The sequence below is a fragment of the Nicotiana tomentosiformis genome, chromosome 5, assembly GCF_000390325.3.
Source record: "Nicotiana tomentosiformis chromosome 5, ASM39032v3, whole genome shotgun sequence".
NCBI classification, from domain to species: domain Eukaryota; kingdom Viridiplantae; phylum Streptophyta; class Magnoliopsida; order Solanales; family Solanaceae; genus Nicotiana; species Nicotiana tomentosiformis.
Window position 1 is genome coordinate 106835136 of NC_090816.1, and position 22964 is coordinate 106858099.

Below are 22964 nucleotides of genomic sequence, written 5' to 3' on the forward strand. Positions count from 1 at the left end.
AATAAAAGTGTGTTCTCTCTAACAACTTAAACTTTTAGATTAGATGGACATACTTCAATACATGATAACACTTATCTCAAAAAGTTTTTCCGTAAATAAGAATCTCACAGCCCTTATAGCTACATTGTAAATGCTACTAAATGATCAGGAGAAAAGATACTCAATTTATCTAAAACTTTTTAATCCAAGAAAAAGAACTAACCATATATGAAAGAATTATATTTTTTTTTCGCAAAAAATAAAATTAATTATGATAAATATATTATAAAAAAACAAATTATACACTAGTGTGTACAGAGATTAAGCTCTCTTTTCAAAGAACAATGCACCTCTTAATGTAAAACCCACTTTCCCTCGTCATATTTTATACTTTTGTCTTTTTCTTTATTGCTAAAATATATTAAAAATATATATATTTTTAATATAGTGGATATGTAAAGTGAACGGAGAGAGTACTTGGCTAGCGTTTGGTCATAGATTCTCAAATTTGTTCTGAAAAATTTAATTTGGGTGAAGTTTTGTTTGAAGATGAAAATGCGTTTGGACATCAGTTTTCAAAATATATTTCCCAATTTTATTTTGAAAAAATATGACTTATACCCACAAGTTCTAAAAACTATCACAAATACCCAACAGTACCATTATCAATATCATTCATTATATTATCGCAAACCATTGTCCTGAACATAAACAAATTTGATATAAAATTATCATTTTTATAATGAACTACATGATACACTATCAGGTGACCGAGAAGACGAAGCAACATTGTTACAAAATAATAAATGGTGGGCTATTTTATAAAATACAAAAATTTGAGATAATTTTTAAAAAATATAATAGTTATATTTTGGCTCAAAACCGGTTATTGGGATTTGAGATTTTGCCAAAATGTAGGCAAAATTTATGGCCAAATATGTATTTGCCAAATAAAATCCAAATTTATTTTGACAAAATCTATGGCCAAACGGCTCATTGGTATTTCAAATGAAATTGTTCTTTAACATTTTTTTTTTTCCTTCCTTTAAAGGAGTCTCAGGTGATGGCCGGAGAGTTTAGGGAGGGGGTGGGAGAATAGGACACAACGAATTCAGAGTAGAAGTGAGAAAGATCATTAATTATCGGATTTATTACTCCTATCATCTTCCAAAGGAAAGTTGGTAGGTTTATCCTAACTGGTTAGCAATGACGATAAACACTTTGACTGAAAATTAACGAGTTTGTGAAAGAAACAAAACTCTAAAGCTAATTATTTCCATAATGAGATTAGCTAGAAACATTCATGATTGCAGGTTAATGATGCTGCAAATTGAAATGCTCAGAAAGCAGCCATAATTTTACTAGCTAAGAAAGGGATGAAAGGAGCCAAGTTCAATATTTTTGTTAATCTACCGAGCCCTCCCAACTTTTTTATCATCAAATGAACTTTATAAAATAGGAGGATTTTTTTTATAAATGTTTCTACTACTAGTTGTAATTATTTGACTCCAACTCTTGTGCTCTTAAAGCACCTATTATGTTTTGTAATAATCTTTACTTTTTAATAAAATCTCGTATTTTACCCCCCCCCCCCCCCAAAAAAAAATACTGAATTGGTTTTGCGAAACTTTTTTTGCTTGATCGTGCTTTTAAAATTAACTTATTTTAAAAAATACTTTTGACTAGTAATTAGTATTTGTCAGATCTTTTAAAAATATTTTTAAGTATATTTTTCTAAAAATTACTTTTCAGAAAAATATTTTTGGGGAGTAACTACTTTTTCTGTTTCTCAAAAACTGTTTCTGCTTCTACTGAAAAACACTTTTTTCCTTCTAAAAGTTTTAATCAAATACCTGAACTTTAAAAAAAAAAAAAAATTGGCCAAAAAGAGCACGACCAAACACGCTATAAGTAATATTGGATACTTGAAGCCACTATACTAAGAGCTTGTTGTGACAAGCTTCTTTAAAGCCAAAAATATAAAAAAAAAATTAAATATTGTTTTTTAAAATTGAAGTGTTTGACCAAGTTTTTAGAAGGAAAAAAGTATTTTTGAGTAGAAACAGTTCTCCCCAAAAGTACTTTTTAAAAATCACTTTTGAGAAAATACACTTAGAAGCACTTTTTAAAAATTTGGCCAAATACCAATTACTACTCAGAAATATGTTTCAAATTAATTAGCCAAACATAAATTGTTTCTCGTAAAATAAGTTTATATTTGAAACTTAGCCAAACAAGTACTCCTATAAGATATGAAAACGCTTGTAAGAGTAATTTATAGTGTAAATTTTTTTTTCATAAAATAGAAAACACGGGACAAGATAGGGTTGCACAGATGGTTAACATTCATCAGCTACACGCTAGTGTCACGTCCTTAGTAATTAACTAAGTACACGTGCGGCACTTGACAATTTGCTCACGTTCTTGTTATGCCAAGTTAGCCTTACTACACTCAAGATCGCTAAGAGAATGGTAGAAAGAACACAAGAGAATTGTTAATGGAAGCTTTATATTAGAGAGAACTTGAATTGTTTGCTTGATGAATTACAAATGAATGGCCTCCTTTATATACTAGTCTCCTAGGGGCTAGTGTGCAAATATTAATTATTACACAAGTCCTTAATATTTACAAGATAAGGGCTTTCTCTAGAATTCTCTACAAGCCTAGAAGATTCCAAGGACTTTCCTAGCAAATCCATAAACATCTAGGATCTTCCAAAGGAAATGTCCATACTTTTCTAGAATCTTCTCACAAATGCAAGCATTCCTCCTATGTAAGCTTCCACATGGCATTAATATATGCCAAATGGCACTTGTGTGGCATGATAACATGGCGAGTCATCACACTCTCCCCCACCTAATGTTGCGACGACCGCGGCGCAATGTTGCTGCATAAACTCTCGGATCTTATCTTTGAATTGCCATAAATCTTCATAACGTTCCCATGTGGCCTCCTCCGGTGATTGCCCCTTCCAATGGACGAGGAACATTGCGGTGGCTTTTTGCCCTTGTTTTCGCTGGCCTGGTAATCAATAATAGCCTCAATCTCCCGGTCGTGCGAGGCGGTGATAGTAATAGGCGCTCGACTTGATTGGCCCCTACTTGGATCATCATTGTCTTCATGATAGGGCTTAAACATGCTGGCATGGAAGACAGGGTAGATCTTAAGATATGATGGCATGTCAAGCTTGTATGAGATCTTGCCTACCTTGGCGACTATCTTAAATGACCCCTCATACTTGCGAATCAGAGATGCCTCGTAGTGCCTTAAACTGTCTTGGATTAAACTTCACCATGACCATGTCCCCAACTCTATAGTCTGTGGGACGCCGCTTACGATCTGTAAACTTCTTCATCTTCTTAGCTGCCTTATCCAAGTAGGACTTAGCAGTATCAAGCTGCTCCTCCCATCCTTTAGCCATATGATAAACCCCCAAACTCTTTCCCTCGAACGCGGCTGGTAATGAATGTGGAGTTTGTGGCTGTTGGCCTGTGGCTAGCTCAAATGGTGTCCGTCCCGTGGACTCACTCCGCTGCAAGTTATAAGAGAATTGGGCGATGTCTAGGAGCCTTGACCAATCTTTCTGATGCGCGCTTACATAATGCCTCAAGTAGCATTCTAGTAAGGCATTGACCCGTTCCGTTTGTCCATCTGTCTGTGGGTGGAAACTAGTGGAAAAGTGCAGTTCCGTGCCAAGTATATCGAATAATTCTCTCCAAAAGTTCCCAGTAAAACGGGGGTCTCGATCACTGATAATATGCCTTGGTAAGCCCCAATACTTCACCACATTCTTAAAGAATAGCTTGGCGGCTTCCTTGGCGGTGCAACCTGGTGTGGCGGGCATGAAGGTGGCATATTTGGAAAATCTATCCACGACCACCATAATAGTACCATAACCGTCAGACTTCGGTAGGCAAGTGATAAAGTCCATAGTCACGCTCTCCCATGGACGCTCTGCAACTGGTAGTGGCTCCAAAAGTCCTCCGGGTTTTTGTTGCTCAACCTTGTCCTGTTGACAGACAAGACAAGTCTACACATAACACTCTATGTCATCTCGCATGCATGGCCAATAGTAGATTGACTCAACCAAGGCCCTAGTGCGACGTTGGCCTGGATGACCAGCCCACATTGTGTCATGACTCTCCCTTATAATCCGCCGTCTAATGTCTCCAAACTTAGGCACGTAGACCCGCCGACCTGTGGTAAGTAGTAGGCCGTCTTCGACCCAAAAACGTCTCGTATTGCCCTGGTTGGCTAACTCGATAAGTTGTTTGGCTGCTGGATCGTGTTGCATGCCTTCTTTTATAGCCTCACGAATGTCCCATCTTGTTGAAGTGATTGCAGCAAGCTCGGCTTTCCGGCTCAAGGCATCGGCTACAACGTTACCTTTGCCCGGCTTATACTCTAGTACATAATCAAATTCGGCCAAGAAATCCTGCCACCAAGCCTGTTTTGGGGTGAGCTTCTTCTGCGTCTGAAAGTAGCTAGTAGCTACATTGTCGGTCTTGACCACGAACCTCGACCCAAGCAAATAATGTCGCCATGTACGAAGGCAATGCACAATAGTAGTCATCTCCTTCTCTTGCACTGTGTAACGCCGCTCCGTCTCATTTAACTTGCGACTCTCAAATGCTATGGGATGCTTATCCTGTATCAAGACACCCCCAATGGTAAAATCTGAGGCATCTGTATGCACCTCAAATGTCTTGGCAAAGTCAGGTAATGCCAAGACTGGATCCTCTGTTACAACTGCCTTAAGGTCTTCAAACGCCCTTTGACAATGCTCCGTCCAAACCCATGGCTTGTTCTTCTTTAGCAACTCAGTCAATGGTGCGGCCTTTGCTGAGTAGCCACAGATGAACCGACGATATTAGTTAACAAGGCCAAGGAAGGATCTCAACTCAGTTACCTTTATAGGTGCCTCCCACTCCTGGATAGCACGTACCTTAGCCTCGTCCATGCGTAGCTCGCCATTGCTAATAACATGGCCTAAGAAGTGCACCTTTGATTGTGCAAACTCGCATTTCTCCCTCTTGATGTATAGCCCGTTCTCCCGCAAGACTTGGAAAACCTTCCTTAAGTGCTTCATGTGCTCTTCCAAGGTGTTGTTGTAGATGACTATGTCGTCTAGGTAGACTACCACGAACTGATCAAGGTAGGGATGAAAAATCTTATTCATAAGGGTGAAAAATGTGGCAGGTGCATTGGTTAAGCCGAAAGGCATCACCAACCACTCAAAGGCTCCATATCTCGTCACACATGTTATCTTTGGCTCATCCCCCTCTGCAATGCGAACCTGGTAGTAGCCCTTGCGAAGATCCACCTTGGTAAAATACTTGGCTTGCCCAAGTCCATCGAATAAGTCAGCAATGAGCGGGATTGGGTACTTATTCTTCACCGTGACCTTATTAAGTGCTCGGTAGTCTATGCACAAGTGTAGTGATCCATCTTTCTTCTTCTGGAACAATACTGGTACGCCGAAAGGTGCCTTTAATGGGCGAATGTGACCAGCATCTAGCAACTCTTTCAATTGTTTCCTAAGCTCCTCTAGCTCGGGCGGTGCCATACGATATGGGGTAAATGCGGGTGGCTTAGCCCCTAGCTCCAACTCAATCTTGTGATCCACCTCTCAACTAGGCGGCAAGTGTTTAGGCAACTCCTCGGGCATGCATCTTTGTTTTTCTCAAGCAACTTCTCTATGCAAGGTGGTAGTGTCTCTTGAAAACTCTTGTCTTCCTCCAGACTTGTGATGGTTGCCACGAACGTCGGCTCTCCCTTCTCGATCCCCTTTATAACCTGCATAGCTGAGAGTTATGCTTGGCTCTATCCGTGTGGCATAGACACTGTAGGTACCATGCAAGCTCCTTCTCGCTCCATAACCAAGAGATGTTGGAGGTAGGGATCGATCAAAGTATGACAATGTCTAAAGAACTCTTGTCCCAATATGATGTCAAAGATATCCATAACGGTTACGGTAAAGTTTGTCATACCTTTCCAAGTTCCCAATTTGACACCAACTCCATTAGCTACCCTACGAGCATTTTGTACCTCGGCATTCACGGTCTTGACGCGGGAGTTGGTTGGAGCAAGCTTCAATTCTAGTCTTTTTGCGGCAGCCTCAATCACGAAATTATGAGTTGCTCCAGTATCCACCATTGCACGAGCAGGCTTGTTGTTGATGGTGAGATCCACGTACTGGTTTCCATTCTCAGTAGGTTGGATAGATTGCTTTGTGACAGCACCGCATAATCCGATCATACCTAACTGTGCGGTTCCCGAACTCTCTCCTTGCGGCTGCTCCTTCCGTTCACGGACCATGGCGCTAAGGCTCTTTAGGTCGGGACAATTCCTGAAGCTGTGAGGCCCTCCGCATATGTAACATCCCTTCTTCTCGCCCTGAGCTTTCTTCTCGGCGTACCCCTGACGGCCACTCAGCTTTTTGGAATCTTGAGTCTTGTAGTATTGTTGTTGTATCTCCTTGACTTTGCCACGGTCTCCCCCACCTTTGACATTGTTAAACTTTGATTCTTTGACTTTCCCTTTGTCGTGTTTGTCATGCCTGAAATCCATTAATGATTCGGCCTCCACTATGGCTTGGTCTATATTTGTGACTTGCCGGCGTTGTAACTCCTGCTTAGCCCAATTTTGCAACCCGTCCATGAAGTGGAACAACAAGTCATCATTGGTCAGGTTGGGGATTTGAAGCATAAGGGTAGTGAATTCCTTGACATAGACACGTATGCTCCCTGTTTGCTTCAACTCCCTAAGTTTGCGCCTTGCCTCGTACAAGACATTGTTTGGAAAGAACTGTCGCTTGAACTCGGCTTTGAACTGATCCCACGTGCTAATAGTACATATACTTTTATCCACATCGGCCATCTTCCTTCTCCACCATAGCATGGCAGTCTCTGAGAGGTACAACACCGCAGTGTTGATCATGGCCTCGTCGTCCTTCACTTTGCCGTGCTTGAAGTAGTTCTCCAAGTGCCAAAGGAAGTTTTCCACTTCTTGCGCATCACGAACACCTTTGAACACCGGGGGTTTGGGAGCCTCGATCTTGGCCTCCCTCGTCACCACAACATTGATGGCTGCCTCGGTCACGCCAGCACTAACATGCTCCTCGAGTGACTCTATCTTTGCCTTCATAGCATCGATAGTACTCAAAGCCTCCATGAGTCTACACTCTAAGGCAGTGATAGTTTGCCTTAGTTCCATCTCGGTCTGTGTACGTCCCTCCAAGTCATTTCGGATGCTCTCAATCTCTTCAAGAGTGTGCCCCTCAAGAACACTAAGGGTGCCTTCCACCTTCCCCAAGCGTTGGCCAAAGATCTCCACGGCGTCCATCCCCGCGTTCATCTTCATCACCCACTCTTTACCGAGCGAGACGTCCTCAGGCAGGACCTCCACTTCATCCTCGCTCGCCTCAGTGGCAGATGTTTCTTGGGATGTAAGCCCTTCGTTTGACGCAACCTCAGGTGGCACTTTCTGGCCCTTGTTGGTGGCATTTCTCTTTTTGTTACGGCCGCTCTTGCCAGCAGCATCCTGGATGACGTTGGCTTGAGTGTTGGCAGCGTTAATTTCTCCATCGTTCGCCATTCCCTTAGTCGTAACCTTTGCTCTGATACCACGTTGTCACGTCCTTAGTAATTAACTAAGTACACGTGCGGCACTTGACAATTTGCTCACGTTCTTGTTATGCCAAGTTAGCCTTACTACACTCAAGATCGCTAAGAGAATGGTAGAAAGAACACAAGAGAATTGTTAATGGAAGCTTTATATTAGAGAGAACTTGAATTGTTTGCTTGATGAATTATAAATGAATGGCCTCCTTTATATACTAGTCTCCTAGGAGCTAATGTGCAAATATTAATTGTTACACAAGTCCTTAATATTTACAAGATAAGGGCTTTCTCTAGAATTCTCTACAAGCCTAGAAGATTCCAAGGACTTTCCTAGCAAATTCATAAACATCTAGGATCTTCCAAAGGAAATGTCCATACTTTTCTAGAATCTTCTCACAAATGCAAGCATTCCTCCTATGTAAGCTTCCACATGGCATTAATATATGCCAAATGGCACTTATGTGGCATGATGACATGGCGAGTCATCACACTAGGGTCACAAAGGGGAATCAAAGCGGAGGGGAATAAAAAAAAAAAGGAAAACCAATTGGCCCGCACGTGCGCCAAAAATGGCCCCCAAAAATGTATGATCACCTTCACCTCTTGTCAAAACAACCAATGCCCCATATATCTAAATACAGCCCACAAGCTACAGATTAATGAGATAGAAATCACAAAGACATAAAAATGGCAGTCTCTTCATTAGCCTTTTCATCACTAAAGCTTCAAGCCTTCACTCCAAAGCCCACAGCTACAGCAGCCGTTTTCAAGGCTTCTTCTAGTTCAAACCAATCCAGTCCTAGTATCAACAAGAAGCAAATTTTGCAAGTGGGTGTTGGAATATTGGCTGCTTCAGTAATGGCTTTGACACCCTTAATTGCTGATGCTACCAGAATTGAATACTATGCTACTACTGCTGAGCCCACTTGTGACTTCAATTTTGCCCGCTCTGGACTTGGTTATTGTGACATTGCTGTTGGCTCTGGTCAAGAGGCTCCTTATAATCAGCTCATTAATGTAAGTCCAAAGTAAAAACGGGCAAAGAAAAAAGGAAAAGGAGTGGATTTTTTATCTTCTATTGTTCATACAACAGAGGAGAATAATGAGAAAGATAAATTGAAGTTACTAAAAGATTCATCTTCAGTATTTTCTGCTAAAAAAAGGGGCATTGTTTGCTGCTGTATCTTTTTTTTTCCCCCATGAGGACATACCACTTCCTCTATTAGTCACATGGGAATGTTTGAATATCTAGTTATCTATCTCTAATCTTTCTTGAACTTGAGAATGTTTTTTTAAGTATATTATTATTGCAGATTCATTATACTGCAAGGTTTGGGGATGGGATAGTTTTCGACAGCAGCTATAAACGTGGTCGACCCCTGACCATGCGCCTCGGCATGGGCAAGGTATGTTTTTCCAGTTCGGAGTCAAATGTAAGTTATTGCAACTGATGGTATTAAAGTGTGACTCCTAATTAGCTTCTGCTTTGTATATCTGTCCCAGATTATAAAATTAGGACTGGTTATCTATCAGATACACAGTTGAAAAGGTGTTTGTATATATTTATTTATTATAGTTCTATTATCTATACACTATATGCATCAAAAGATAAGATCATAAAAAGTATATCAAGCTGGAAACATATCTATGTACTGACAAAAGAAAATATATGAGCAGTTTGTAAAGATAGATTAAGAGAAGAATGTAAACGACTCTGAATTAAGCAACTGTTAGGGCATTATCATCCATGTTTTAGTCTATCATCATTTTTCATTTCCGCTGTTTTCTTGACTTTTATAAATGCTGGAAATTGAAGATAGTTATAATTTTGATACAGCCTCTTACTTTAAAAAAGTAAGTGTATGTTACCATCGTCCAAATTTACTAGACGTCTAGGCTTTATTAAGGTAGTCTTACCATCTGGATTTGTATTAACATCTTTCCTATTCCCCTGTGCCCCCGTCCGCTGTTTTTGCTACCAAAATATTTTATTATAAAAAAAAAAAACTTTTATCCATACAAGAAAGAAGGAAAAGGAATGAAATATAAAAGAAGCTTGCAGAAATGAGACAACCATGTTTTGGGATATCAAATGGAGTAGAACAAGATAAGATTACTTCCATTTGTTAATTCGCACATTGGTTGAGGGAATGAGTTGTGGTATCCTTATATGGTCTTGGGCAATCCTCCACTCTTGAGCTAGCTTTTAGAGTTGAGTTAGGCCCAAGCTCCATTCTTTCACATGGTATCAGAGGCAAACCCATTGATCCTTGTTGTTGTGTTTCTCAGTGTTGGACCCTTGTGTTATGTTACGCTCTGTTTGGGAAGTCGGGGGAGGGGACGGGGTGTTAAGTCCCACATATTGTGATCTCCTTATATGAGCAATCCTCGCCTCATGTGCTAGCTTATGGGATTGAGTGAGGCCCAAGGTCACACCATGTAACATCAACAACCTCATTTGATTATTGATCAAAGGAAGACAGCAATAATGTGCTGCTAAGTGATAACCAATTCTTCTCAGTAAGCCATAACTTTTGATTATACTGGAATCTCTTGCTATATATGTACACCTCAAATTGTAATTGCGACGAGATCCAAGAGCTTTATCTAAGGTTCATATTGAAGGAGTACATGAATAAGAAACATAAACGAGACAGTAAATGAAGAGTATAGTTCAATTTTTGCAATACCTCATCTACAATTCGTGAACTGAGGCATGCTGTTGACAGGTTATCAAGGGACTAGATCAAGGAATCTTGGGAGGTGAAGGGGTACCGCCAATGCATATTGGTAAGATTTTACAGCTAATAACAGCCTCCTGTGGAGGTTCTTCTTGTTCTCTTTCCAATATTCCCACCATAGTTCACTTTAGATGTTTTGGTACACAGGTGGAAAACGTAAGCTTCAGATTCCTCCACATTTGGCATATGGACCAGAACCAGCAGGCTGCTTTTCAGGTGTGTTTATGGTACATACAAACAACAACAACAACAACCCAGTATAATCCCACTAGTGGGGTCTGGGGAGGGTAGTGTGTACGCAGACCTTACCCCTACCCTGGGGTAGAGAGGCCGTTTCCGATAGACCCTCGGCTCCCTCCCTCCAAAAACTCCCCACCTTGCTCTTGGGGTGACTCGAACTCACAACCTCTTGGTTGGAAGTGGAGGGTGCTTACCACTAGAGCAACCCACTGTTGTCAGTTTATGGTACATATTAAATGCATTATATTCTTGGGTTCCTTAAGACATATATCAGCTCGCGACATTAGATGATAAGGCCTATTCTTTATCTTCATCAAGCTAGCCAAAATGAATCTTTTAATTTTTTTTCCTTTGTTTTACTGGTGAGAAAAAAACTTGCATTATTATTGAAAGAAACACGTAATTGCAAGTAGCATCTTCAACAGAGACTCTGTTTACTATGTTCTGAAAGGGTGGATGTCAATTAGCATGCAATGTATCTTAGTGATCTTAATCAATGTATATTCCTCAATTACACGATCTACCTACCATTGGCCTTGGGAGGCTGAGGGGACTCATCTGCCCGTTCTCATCGTGTTACTCATCTAACTTTTTCATCTCTGCAATAACAAGAAGATATTCAGTTTGTTGTGATTTCAGTTGTTTACACAGTAATACTTTCTTTTTTCTATTCTTTAATAAAAAGGTGTTTACACAGTAATAATGATGTATGTTCGTTATTTGTGTAGGGGACTGCAATATTCCTGGAAATGCAACACTTGTATATGACATCAAGTTCGTTGAAATCTACTCGGGAAACCGGAAATGAAGGAAGCCAACATGATATGATGAGAAATCTGAAGCTCAAGCACAACTAGTGAGTTCCTACGCCACCTTGTAACTAAGTGTTCTAACTTGCTTTGTTATATCATGGTGTCACACTTACTTTTGTACTCCCTTCCTCCCTCAGTTCCAATCTGGATGACCCTATTATGTGTTACCATATGAGACTTACCTAGAGGAGATTCAGGACAATATTTAAATGTATATAAGGTGGAGTAGAGTGTCAAAGATGTATCACATCTAGTGAAAATTTGTAAAAAATCTGAGCATGTGGTTATTTTATTGGTATCTACATAACTAACAAAAATAAAAGATAGTGTTAGTTTAAATTTATGCATGAACTGCGCCTAATTCTCAAACTAGTTGGGATCGACTGTATGACTCCTCGAATTAGTTTGACTATTTTCATGCTAACCATCACCCCTTCGTACATCTCCTTTATCCCGGATTGTGCCCATACTTTGCACAGAGGCGGGATTTGTTAGTTTAAATTTAGTAGAATTATCATATTAGGGATTTTCATCCAAAAAGAAGGTCAAGTAGATTGGGAATAAGGGAAAGGGAAAAGTAGCTCAAGTAACTGGGACAGAGAAAGTAGCACTCCATTTTGTTTTTGGGGGTAACTTCATGAGACGTATAAATTTGCTTGCATCGACCAACATGTCACTTTTTAAGCTTAGAACATATTGTTAAATGATTCCTATACATGATTTGTCCAGTGGTATATCATACTATATTTATAATCAATAAATTAAGCAAAGGTTAATAGCACATAAGGAAAAGAGAACATCAGTAGAAGAGTGAGTTATCTTGGTGATTTCTAGCAGACTGGTAGCTCTCTTATTTACTGTTCCTAGAGAGAAAATTTCCAGAAAAAAGCCAGATATTTCAACATATTTATTCACATGAGAGTAATGCTCGCAACTTTTGGGATAGAGATCCTACATCATCATATATAAGAAAAAGTATTTTCATTTTCTAAGCAGGAAATGCCATACAACTAGAGATCAGGAAAGTTAAAGAAAGACTGATGAGTGATCCTGTGGAATATTCTGCGTCTACACTATGTTCTTATCATGTAAACATAATGGCTTTCCCGTAAAGTTTGCAGTTGCCCTTCCTATCTCAACCCCCCAAAACAAAAAAGAAAGAAAATAACTTTAATTAAAAAGAGAGAAGGTGCATGTACCTTCATGAGTATCGAATGGATAAACAAGGAACAGGTTGCAAAGGTTGTTACCAGAATGAATTGTTGTTCCTTCTATAATCTAACATATACGTCTTCTATCTAATTTAACTGTTCCCAACACCTTACAAACACATCTCCACAAATACTTGTTTATGCAGGTTTTAAGTTCGTAATCACCAGGTTTACCCTATCCCTTGTTTCATTCTAATAACCGATCTGACCATGACTCGAAATAAATATTCTTTCTCCTCAACTCCGGCTGGCTTTGTAACAGTTGGTCCAGAAAGAGAACAACAACAACAAAAAACCCAGTATAATCTCACGAGTGGGGTCTAGGAGGGTAGTGTGTACGCAGACCTTACCCCTACTTTGAATCTTTGAGGGTAGAGAGGTTGTTTCCGATAGACCCCGGCTCAAGGAAAGAAAAGAGAGCAGTAATAACCAGCAATACCACCAACAAGATAATAAGAAAACAAGCAGTAACAATAATAAGATAATAAGAGAACAAGCAGTATCAACAACAATATAATAAGAAAACATGTAGTAATCAAGACTGTTAATAACTGAATACAAGGCTAACTACTACTACTACCGGTATGGGGAAGATACACACTCGACTACCTACTAACCGTCTACCATAATTTTCAACCTCCACACCTTCCTATCAGGGGTCATGTCCTCAGTGAGATGAAGCAACGCCAAGTCTTGCGTAATTACCTCTCCCCAGTACTTTTTTGGCCTACCTCTACCCTTTTTCAGACCACCCGAGGCCAACCTCTCACACCTCCTCACTGGAGCATCTGCGCTTCTACTCTTCACATGCCCAAACCACCTAAGCCTCGTTTTCCGCGTCTTGTCCTCCACCGAGGCTAATCCTACCCTGTCCCGAATATCTTTATTTCTAATCTTATCAATCCTGGTATGTCCGCACATCCATCTCAACATCCTCATTTTCGCTACTTTCATCTTCTGGACATGAGAGTTCTTGACTAGCCAACACTCTGCTCCGTACAACATGGTAGGTCTGACAACCACTCGTTTTACTTTTAAGTTTAGGTGGCACATTCTTATCACGTAAAACATCGGATGCGAGTCTCCATTTCATCCACCCCGCTCCAATACGATGAGTAACATCCTCATCAATCTCCTCATTTCCTTGGATAATAGACCCAAAGTACTTGAAACTAACTCTCTTAGGGATGACTTGTGTATCAAGCCTCACGTCCGCGTCTGTACCATCAGTTTCGTCACTGAACTTGCACTCCAAATACTCAGTCTTGGTCCTACTCAACTTGAAACCTTTAGACTCCAACGTCTGTCTCCAAACCTCCAGTCTCATGTTAACACCGCCTCGCGTCTCGTCAATCAGAACAATATCATCCGCAAATAACATACACCATGGCACCTCCCCTTGAATGTGGCGCGTTAGTGTGTCCAACGCCATGGCAAATAAGAATGGGCTAAGAGCCGACCCCTGGTGCAACCCCATCACAACTGAAAAGTGTCTGAATCCCTCCCCCCCCCCCCCCCGGTCCTCACTCGTATTTTAGCTCCATCATACATGTCCTTAATCACCCTAGTGTAAGCCACCGAAATACCCCTAGCCTCCAAACACCTCCATAGAATCTCCCTCAGAACTTTGCCGTATGCTTTCTCTAGATCAATGAACACCATATGTAAGTCTCTCTTCCTATCCCTATATTGATCCACCAACCTCCTTACAAGGTGAATGGCTTCCGTAGTCGAACATCCCGGCATGAATCCGAACTGGTTTTCGGAAATAGACACGCTATTCCTCACCCTCGCTTCCACCACTCTCTCCCAGACTTTCATAGTGTGGCTCAACAGCTTGATACCCGTATAGTTACAATTTTGGATATCTCCCTTATTCTTATACACCAGAATCATCGTAATACACCTCCATTCCTCAGGCATTTTGTTCGTCCTAAAGATGGTGTTAAACAACCCAGTGAGCCATTCCAAGCTAGCTCTATCCACGCTCTTCCAAAATTCTACCGGAATTTCATCTGGCTCAGTCGCTCTTCCCCTGCACATCTTATGCATAGCCCCCTCGACCTCCCCCATTTTGATACGCCTACAAAAACCAAAGTCACGACGACTCTCGGAGTGCTCCAAATCATGCAACACAATACCCCTATCCCCCTCTTCATCTAGGAGTTTATAGAAGTATGTCTGCCATCTACGTCTAATATGTGCATCATCCATCAATACTCTGCGATCCTCATCTTTGATGCACCTCACCTGATCCAGGTCACGGTCCTTCCTTTCTCTCACCTTGGCTAGCCTGTACAACTTCTTATCTCCACCCTTGTCACTTAGTTCTTTGTACAAACGTCCAAATGCTGCCGTTTTAGCTGCCGTAACCGCTAATCGCCAGCTGGGTTTCTGACATTTGTTAAAACAATTTTCTGGATAAGTTGTCTGTAATAGGTTCAATGGAAATGTAGAACGATGTGTTATATTTCCTGTTTACCACTTCTTTTTTATCAGTAAAAGGTAAATTTTATGAATAAACTTAGTGCCAAGCTAGTACCGAGCTAAGTATGAAATATTGCTAGGAAGGAATCCTTCAAAGCTGAAAAGATTCTAAGAAGTCCAGCATTACAGTAGTATCAGTAGTAAAATCAACATTACACCATATTTTTAAACTCTGGATGCATCAAATTTTCAACAGTGAAGAGTTCTCTTCCTTCCCCTTAAAACATCTGCGGTTTCTCTCAAGCCCAATACTCTACATTATGCCAAGCGGAATGGTCTTCCAGGTTTTCTTTGTCGCCGTCCTCATTTTCTGGATTTGCCAACTGCATAGGGCTTGTGTTACATTTGTTGGCATAACCCATTGGACTCCGTTAAGGTTGAGAAACATGCACCAAACTTGGTGCCCAAAGATCACTCCACCATCTATCGTAAAGGTAAAAAGGAGATGTTAGGACATGCAATCTTCCTTGATTCTGTTGCACTTGGGTCTAGCTAGGACCTCTACATGAAATGTTGACCCACAATATCTTATTTTAATAAACAACAGATATGGCTTCAGGATTCACCATTTGTTTAGTTTATTTTGAATTTCTTCCGAGTGTTGGACTCTGCACTGAAACTTTTTGTATGTTGTGGCATCTGTACCGGAAATTATGGTGACTAGTTGACTACAATGACAATAACAATAAAAATGTGGAGTGATTTTTGGTTTCCATTTCTGAAGCTAAGAACTGCCAAAATTCCAGTGGCATTGTGACATCCCAATGACTCCACTTCAGATTCCCGTCTCTAGAGCAGATGAATCCATGCAATGATTAATGCATCAGTTCTGGCAGTGTTTCAAGAATTCTTGATCTAATGTCGTCATTAACTTTAAGAATGAATTCAGATTAGATACTTCCCAAAAATAATACTAATAACAACGAATTCAGGTTAGAATTATAAAGTGTTTGTCAAAAGCTGTTCCAATGTCTTTTGCCCCATTATTCATGTAGGGTTTGTGCTGTGCTGCTGAAAGTTCCCTTTCTGGGTAGAGATCTTTGAGTTCTTAACTTTTTGCGCCATAATTGATTAGATCAAGTCAACATGTATGAAAAATATACCCTGGTGAAGCAACTATATTCATACTGTACTTACTGATTAAGAAAAAATTTCATTGGAATCATAGCAAGAGTGTTCCCTCTTATGCCATATTGTTTGAGCTACTTGAAATCTGTGGCTTACAGGGTAACCAGTTTCAATGTCCTGAAGTTTGCATAGCTTACACTTGAAGATGTTATGCAGAAAATATTGACTTTCATTACTTCATTGATGTGGGGCTTGTTTAATGTACTGACATATTGTTGATCTCTTGACATAGGCTACACCCAGAATTAGTTTGACTGAAGATATAGAGCAAAAGGTGGCAGATTCTTTCTCTTAAGGGAATAAAAGTAAGTCAAGCATCACATGGCTTTCACCATACAAAATGCAACTTACCTAGCTAATGGTGAGGAGAGCTTGCAGGTGCCAGCTTTCTGAGTTCATTTTTGAGCTGATAATCCAAGTTACTAACATATATAATGTGTATAATTGACCATTCTACTTAAATAAAGTATATGCAAATTTGGTTTTCATGTTCAACATACTTGAAAATCTTGAATAACTATAGTTCACCCTTCACTATGCAACATGAAGTCAAAAATGGTCAGGATCATTCCATTTGGCCTCCTTTTACTTTTATTTATATAATAGTGGTGTCGGGACCAGCTTTTATTGGGTACGTGCTATTTCCACCAGGGCCACCAAAGGTTTAGGCAAATGAGAAGAACCACCTACGTTTTTTATTCTAGGTGGTTCACCTACGTTTTTTGTTCTATGGTGAAATTTAAACTTTGGTCTTAGATGATTTTCTCCAATTTCATTGACCCCCATGCCATATAGTTGAGTGCATTCCATTTGACCTCTTTTCCACTGTCACCATCTTCAACAATAAAATTGCAATGCTGAAGGAAGATCCTAGGTTGAAACTAGCTGAAATTATGAGATTCTTTGATGTCATAGCTCAATAATGCATATGCTATAGCAGGAATTTTAGTAAAATATTGTGACGTTCACTGTCCCACATCCACTATTTTGAAGGGCTATATATGTAGTTGAGATATAGTGTGAGGTACATATACCCGTTACAATACAAATTGAACTGCGACTTGTGTGATGTTTCTGAATCTTGAGGTCGATTTGCTTATGTAATTGTTGTGAATCATCTTCACATGACTTGGTCTATTACTCCAAATACGTTCAACGGCATCAATATATGTATTTGTTTTGATATTTTATATCCTGTTATATCTTTGAAAGGGAAAAATTACTCCCACCCCTGGGTTTAGCAAACTACATTATTTGACTATACTTAGTGATAAAATTGAGATCAAAATGTGAATTATTAATACGGATTAAGTGATAATAATTTATGTAAAGACATTTTGATTATGAAGCTATATATACGCAAGATACAAAGTTACAAACAGAGGACCAAGTCTCTTTTAACGCTAAAGGTGGATTCTTTTTGCTTTTACCTACTTTAGAAGTAATTACTTCTCTTATATAAATATTGACACTGCTTATGCCAAATCCTGTATATGGTGTGGCATTTAAAACCTCTATATTATGGATCCGCCTCTGTGTTCATTTACCATGGGGTAGAGTAAATACAGCTCTATTGATTTTGCGTAAATTTGAGATTACTAAATGGACATGAAGATAATCTCAAACCTCAAAATAATACTTTTCATTTAATTGCTCCACCTACTTGATAAATACTCTTCTCTTGGTTAAAGTAAAAAATAAAGCAGACTAGTTATAAAGTTTTTCAATTTCAGGGGTCCAACTTTTATTGTTTTTTTCCATGGTAAGGGACAACTTTTACTTGTGGCCAACTTTTGTTTCTATATTGGTGCACCAGCATCCATTTTAAATCCAATGTGTGAGACGTCGAAATTGGCTCATTAATTAGGGTAAACGTTTGCCACCAGTAGGGGTGTACATGGATCGGATTGGTTCGGTTTTTATCAAAATCAAACCAAATCAACTATATCGGTTTGGATTGGTTCGGTTTTGTCGGATTTTTCGGGTTTTATTTTGTTACATGAATATTATTCCAATCTTACTTTGTTAAAGTTATAGATAAAGTTTTGATAAGCGAATATATGTTTAGTAAATATTGAAAAAATTGACAAACATATGATCTATTAAAATATTCTAATGAGAGAATTTTTTTAGTAACACATGATAGTTATTTTCTTAGTCGTCTAACAATAATTTTCGTTAATGTACGCTTTCAAGGTTAACATGTGAGAGGATCCCAAATATTTCGGATATTTTTTTTAAAGAAGATTCAATATAACGTCTTAAAAATATATATAAAAATTATATATTTATATGTCGGTTTGGTTCAGATTTTTTTACTCAATACCAAACCAAGTCAAACCAAACCTTGTCGGGTTTTTTAATCGGTTTGGTTTGATTTTTCGATTTGGTGCGATTTTCCGGTTCGGTTTGAACACCCTAGCCACTAGTATGGACCACATTGGCACTATTTGAGGTGAATGTAGCCTTTTGGCTACGGTTCATATGAAACTAAAAAATTTGACATGAAATATAGATATCCTATAAAAATCACACAAATATTAGAGACCTAAACTCATATTTTAATAATACAATAAATTAAATATAAAAATTGAACTCATTAAGTTTAAATTCTGAATTCAATAGCTCCTAACTATTTCTATCTCGGCGACTAACAGGAGGGATAGTAGAAAATTTATATTCAAACGAGACTAGAAATTTAAGGAAAAAACATCAATCATTTGAAAAATTAGGGAATGAATTATTGAGAGCAAACAGGAAAATTGCAGACCAAACTTGGACACTTGGTAGAAAGGTCACAATCTGATTGTATGTGACAAAAGTAAAGGGTTCTAATTGAGGGACTTTAAAGGGGAAAATTGTGAGTCTTTTCATGTTATGTCTTTAATGAGATGTCCTTTTTATGCGATGACTTTTTTTTCATAAATGGAAATCCGTTAGAGGAAAAAGAATAACAATAACAATAATAGGATCCTACGACACTATTCACTTTGGGACTGTTTAGTTTGATTAATATTAGTAGTTGATTTGAATATATCCATTAATTACGAGTTTAGTTATTGTTACATAAATATTTATATTCAGGGCTAATAACAAACTGCTTCTTCAAAACAATTTATAAACACGGTATTTTGTTAATAAAAACCAAACAAGTAAGATACGTTTCGTGTTTTGACCTTTTGGATATGCATTTGGTTTAGTACAGAAATCGAACATGATTTATCTTGCCAACGACCATAATTAATATATTTTTTAACTCTTGCTAATTTATTGGATACTATATACGGTTAAAATCGAGTCTACCCAATTTTTCTATCTGACCGGGACCAGGGAGTTGCATCGAAGGTCGGCCCCATAGTGGATCATACCAAGGTACGAGGACAAGGTACCAAGTTCGGGATTCGAGGTATGTGTCAAGATCGAGGACAACAGCGATCGAGACCGAATGAGATAGGCATCAAGGAAGATCGAAGATAACATAATAATGGAAAGGTGAAATATCCGTGACTAGTCGAAGATCATAGCGGAAATCTCGGAACGGATCAAATTAGGAACAGTTAATTAGCTAATCATGAGATTTCCTTCTGTAATTAGAGTTATATCATAAGTAGAATTCATTTACTATATAAAGGGGAGTATTAACCATTTGTAAGATATATTGTTCTCGCATAAAAAAGCTAATATAACGCTCTCTCTTTAGCTTATACTCTCTTGTTCATCAGCTTGCTTTATTTTTAACTGTTTTAGTATCAATCAGTTCGAGGACACCCTAACTCGAGGGTTAAATTCCATTTCAATATTGATTCGCTTTACTTTATAGTTCATTTCTATTATTAATCTTCACATTTATCAATTGGTATTAGGTGAAATCACGTGTCCTTAAAATTACATTATAAGTTTAATTGTTATCCAATTTTAAGGGTAAACAGTTTGGCGCCCACCGTGGGGCTAAGGATAATAGTGATTGCTTAATACTAATTCCGATAACACACATTACTTTACATTTGTTCTTGTAAGAATCTTTGTTTTCAGGATAAATATGTCAAACTCACAAGCAGCGCCTACACATGATGACAACGGCCTCAGATCGAGGTGCCTTTGGCTGACCTCGAGGGAACACCAACTGCAAATCACGTCGATGTCAGTTCACATGTCGTCCTAAATGCAAATTTGGGCGTTGATCCCGAAGGTAGCGTACGCAGGGAATTTCGATCAGGTGGTCGAGGTACGCACGGAGAAGATAGTGGAGTTAGCCTCCAATTGATATTCGAAATGTTACAGGCTCAACAAGCCGTTATAGCACAACTACAAAATTAGCACCGAACACCGAGTAGGATCGAACCAGAAGTCGTTCACAGGACCGAGCCTGTGCCGGAATGGTCGAACGCCAACGAATCGGGGACTAACTCTGCCATTATGAAAATACTCGAGGAGCTCACTAAATGGATTGAATCGGGAGAAACAAAAATCGAGGCAAATAACAAGAAAATAGAGACATACAATTCCCGAGTTGACCAAATACCGGGGGCACCGCCGATTCTAAAGGGTATGGATTCAAAATAACTCGTACAGAAGCCTTTCCCTCCGAGTACGGCACCAAAACCCATTCCGAAGAAATTTCGAATGCCAAAAATTCCTAAGTACAATGGGACCACCGACCCTAACGAGCATGTCACTTCTTATACATGCACAATAAAAGGGAATGACTTGGAAGACGATGAGATCGAATCTGTTCTACTGAAGAAATTTGGAGAAACCTTGTCGAAAGGAGCAATGATATGATACCACAATTTGCCGCCAAATCTTATCGATTCCTTCGCCATGCTTGCAGATTCCTTCGTAAAGGCACATGCCGGAGCAATAAAGGTTGCGACTAGGAAGTCGGACCTCTTCAAGGTGAAACAAAAAGACAACGAAATGTTGAGGGAATTCGTATCTCGGTTCCAGATGGAACGCTTGGAACTACCACCGGTCACAGATGATTAGGCTATTCAAGTCTTTACTCAAGGTTTGAACGAACGAAGTTCGGTGGCATCACGACAACTAAAGCAAAATTTAATTGAATATCCAGCGGTAACCTGGGCCGATGTACATAATCGGTACCAGTCAAAGATCAGGGTCGAAGATGATCAATTGGGGACCCCTTCCATTTCCATTTATCCAAACAGGCCCGTCAGAAGAACTCAAAGGGATATCGACAGAGAACTCCGATCGAACAGAGATCGGTACCAACCGTACAATGTAGATCGTAGAAACAGCATCCCAGGATGCAATCCCATCCGAAATGATCGAAGGAACGATCGAGGACAGAGCTCTCGAGGACTTTTGAGCAAAAGTGGCATCGATAAACATGCCGATCCCACAGAAGCACCACGATTATCAGAATACAACTTCAGCATCAACGCATCAGGTATTGTGTTAGCCATTTAGAGAATCAAAGATACTAGATGGCCGAGGCCCCTACAAACCGATCCATCCCAAAGAAACCCTAATCAAATATGCAAATACCATGGTACACATGGTCATAGAATCGGAGACTGCAGACAACTAAGGGAGGAAGTGGCCCGTCTATTCAACGAGGGTCACCTTCGAGAATTCTTGAGCGACCGAACTAAAGACCATTTCAGAGATAGGGATGCAAACAGGAAAAACGAGCAGGAAGAACCACAACACGTGATTCACATGATCGTTGGTGGGGTCGATATTCCACAAGGGCCCGTGTTCAAACGCACTAAAGTATCAATCACCAGGGAAAAATGAACTCAAGACTATGTGCTAGAAGGCACTTTATCATTCAATGATGATGAAGCAGAAGGGGTCTCTCAACCCTACAATGATGCTTTGGTAATCTCTATCCTTATGAATAAAATTCAGGTTAAACATGTTTTAATTGATCCAGGAAGCTCGGCCAATATTATTCGATCAAGGGTCATGGAGCAGCTCGGCCTACAAGATCAGATCGTACTCGCAGCTCAGATTCTCAATGGTTTCAACACGGCAAGTGAAACAACTAAAGGTGAAATCATCCTACCAGTAAATGTAGCCGAAACTATTCCAAGAAACAAAGTTCCATGTGATCGAGGGCGATATGAGATACAACGCACTGCTCGGAAGACCCTGGATTCACAACATGAGGGCGGTCCTCTCAACCCTTCACCAAATGTTGAAGTTCCCAACACCGGATGGAGTAAAAACGGTGTATGGGGAACAACATGCTACCAAAGAGATGTTCGCGTTCTACGAAGTAATACCGTATCAGCACTTTCGTCAACAAATGGATCGGAGTCCAAAGGAAAACAGGAAGCTAAATAGCAACCACAGCCACCGGCCTCGACTCAGTCGGAGAAACAGGGAACGGACAAGGACGATGACTACTAGATCCCTCGATCCTTCATAATCCTCGAGGATTCCGACTCCACCAAATCGACAGTCGAAGAGCTGGAGCAAGTCATACTGATCGAGCATCTGCCCGATCAAAAGGTATACTTGGGTACGAGGTTAACCCCCGAGCTTAGGGGAAAACTCATTAAATTTCTTATCAATAATATGGATTGTTTTGCTTGGTCCCACCTAGATATGACAGGGATCCCGCCAGAGATCACTACACATCAACTGAGCTTGTACCCGAAGTTCCGCCCGGTAAAATAAAAAAGTAGGCCCCAGTCCGAGGTAATACACGCATTCATCAAGGACGAGGTAGAAAAACTTCTCAAAATAGGATCCATTCGGGAGGTAAAATATCC

At 39.7% G+C, this 22964-nt stretch overlaps 1 protein-coding gene across 1 annotated transcript; it reads left to right on the top strand.

Annotated features, from left to right (window-relative positions):
* The first annotated feature begins 8223 nt into the window (after positions 1 to 8223).
* LOC104106607 (photosynthetic NDH subunit of lumenal location 4, chloroplastic) lies at positions 8224 to 16789 on the top strand. The gene is made up of 6 exons (XM_009615185.4): positions 8224 to 8619; positions 8916 to 9008; positions 10332 to 10392; positions 10491 to 10559; positions 11312 to 11439; positions 16454 to 16789. The coding sequence occupies exons 1-5, from the start codon at positions 8290 to 8292 to the stop codon at positions 11389 to 11391; spliced, it is 633 nt and encodes a 210-aa protein (XP_009613480.1). The 5' UTR covers positions 8224 to 8289; the 3' UTR covers positions 11392 to 11439; positions 16454 to 16789.
* The last annotated feature ends 6175 nt before the right edge of the window (positions 16790 to 22964 follow it).

What these genes read in the sequence shown, in the direction of transcription:
- LOC104106607 (XM_009615185.4), top strand. Translation starts at nt 8,290, where the DNA reads ATGGCAGTCTCTTCATTAGCCTTTTCATCACTAAAGCTTCAAGCCTTC. An exon ending in GGTACCGCCAATGCATATTG is followed by an intron (nt 10,393 to 10,490) that starts GTAAGATTTTAC and finishes TTTGGTACACAG; the next exon opens with GTGGAAAACGTAAGCTTCAG. An exon ending in ACCAGCAGGCTGCTTTTCAG is followed by an intron (nt 10,560 to 11,311) that starts GTGTGTTTATGG and finishes TTATTTGTGTAG; the next exon opens with GGGACTGCAATATTCCTGGA.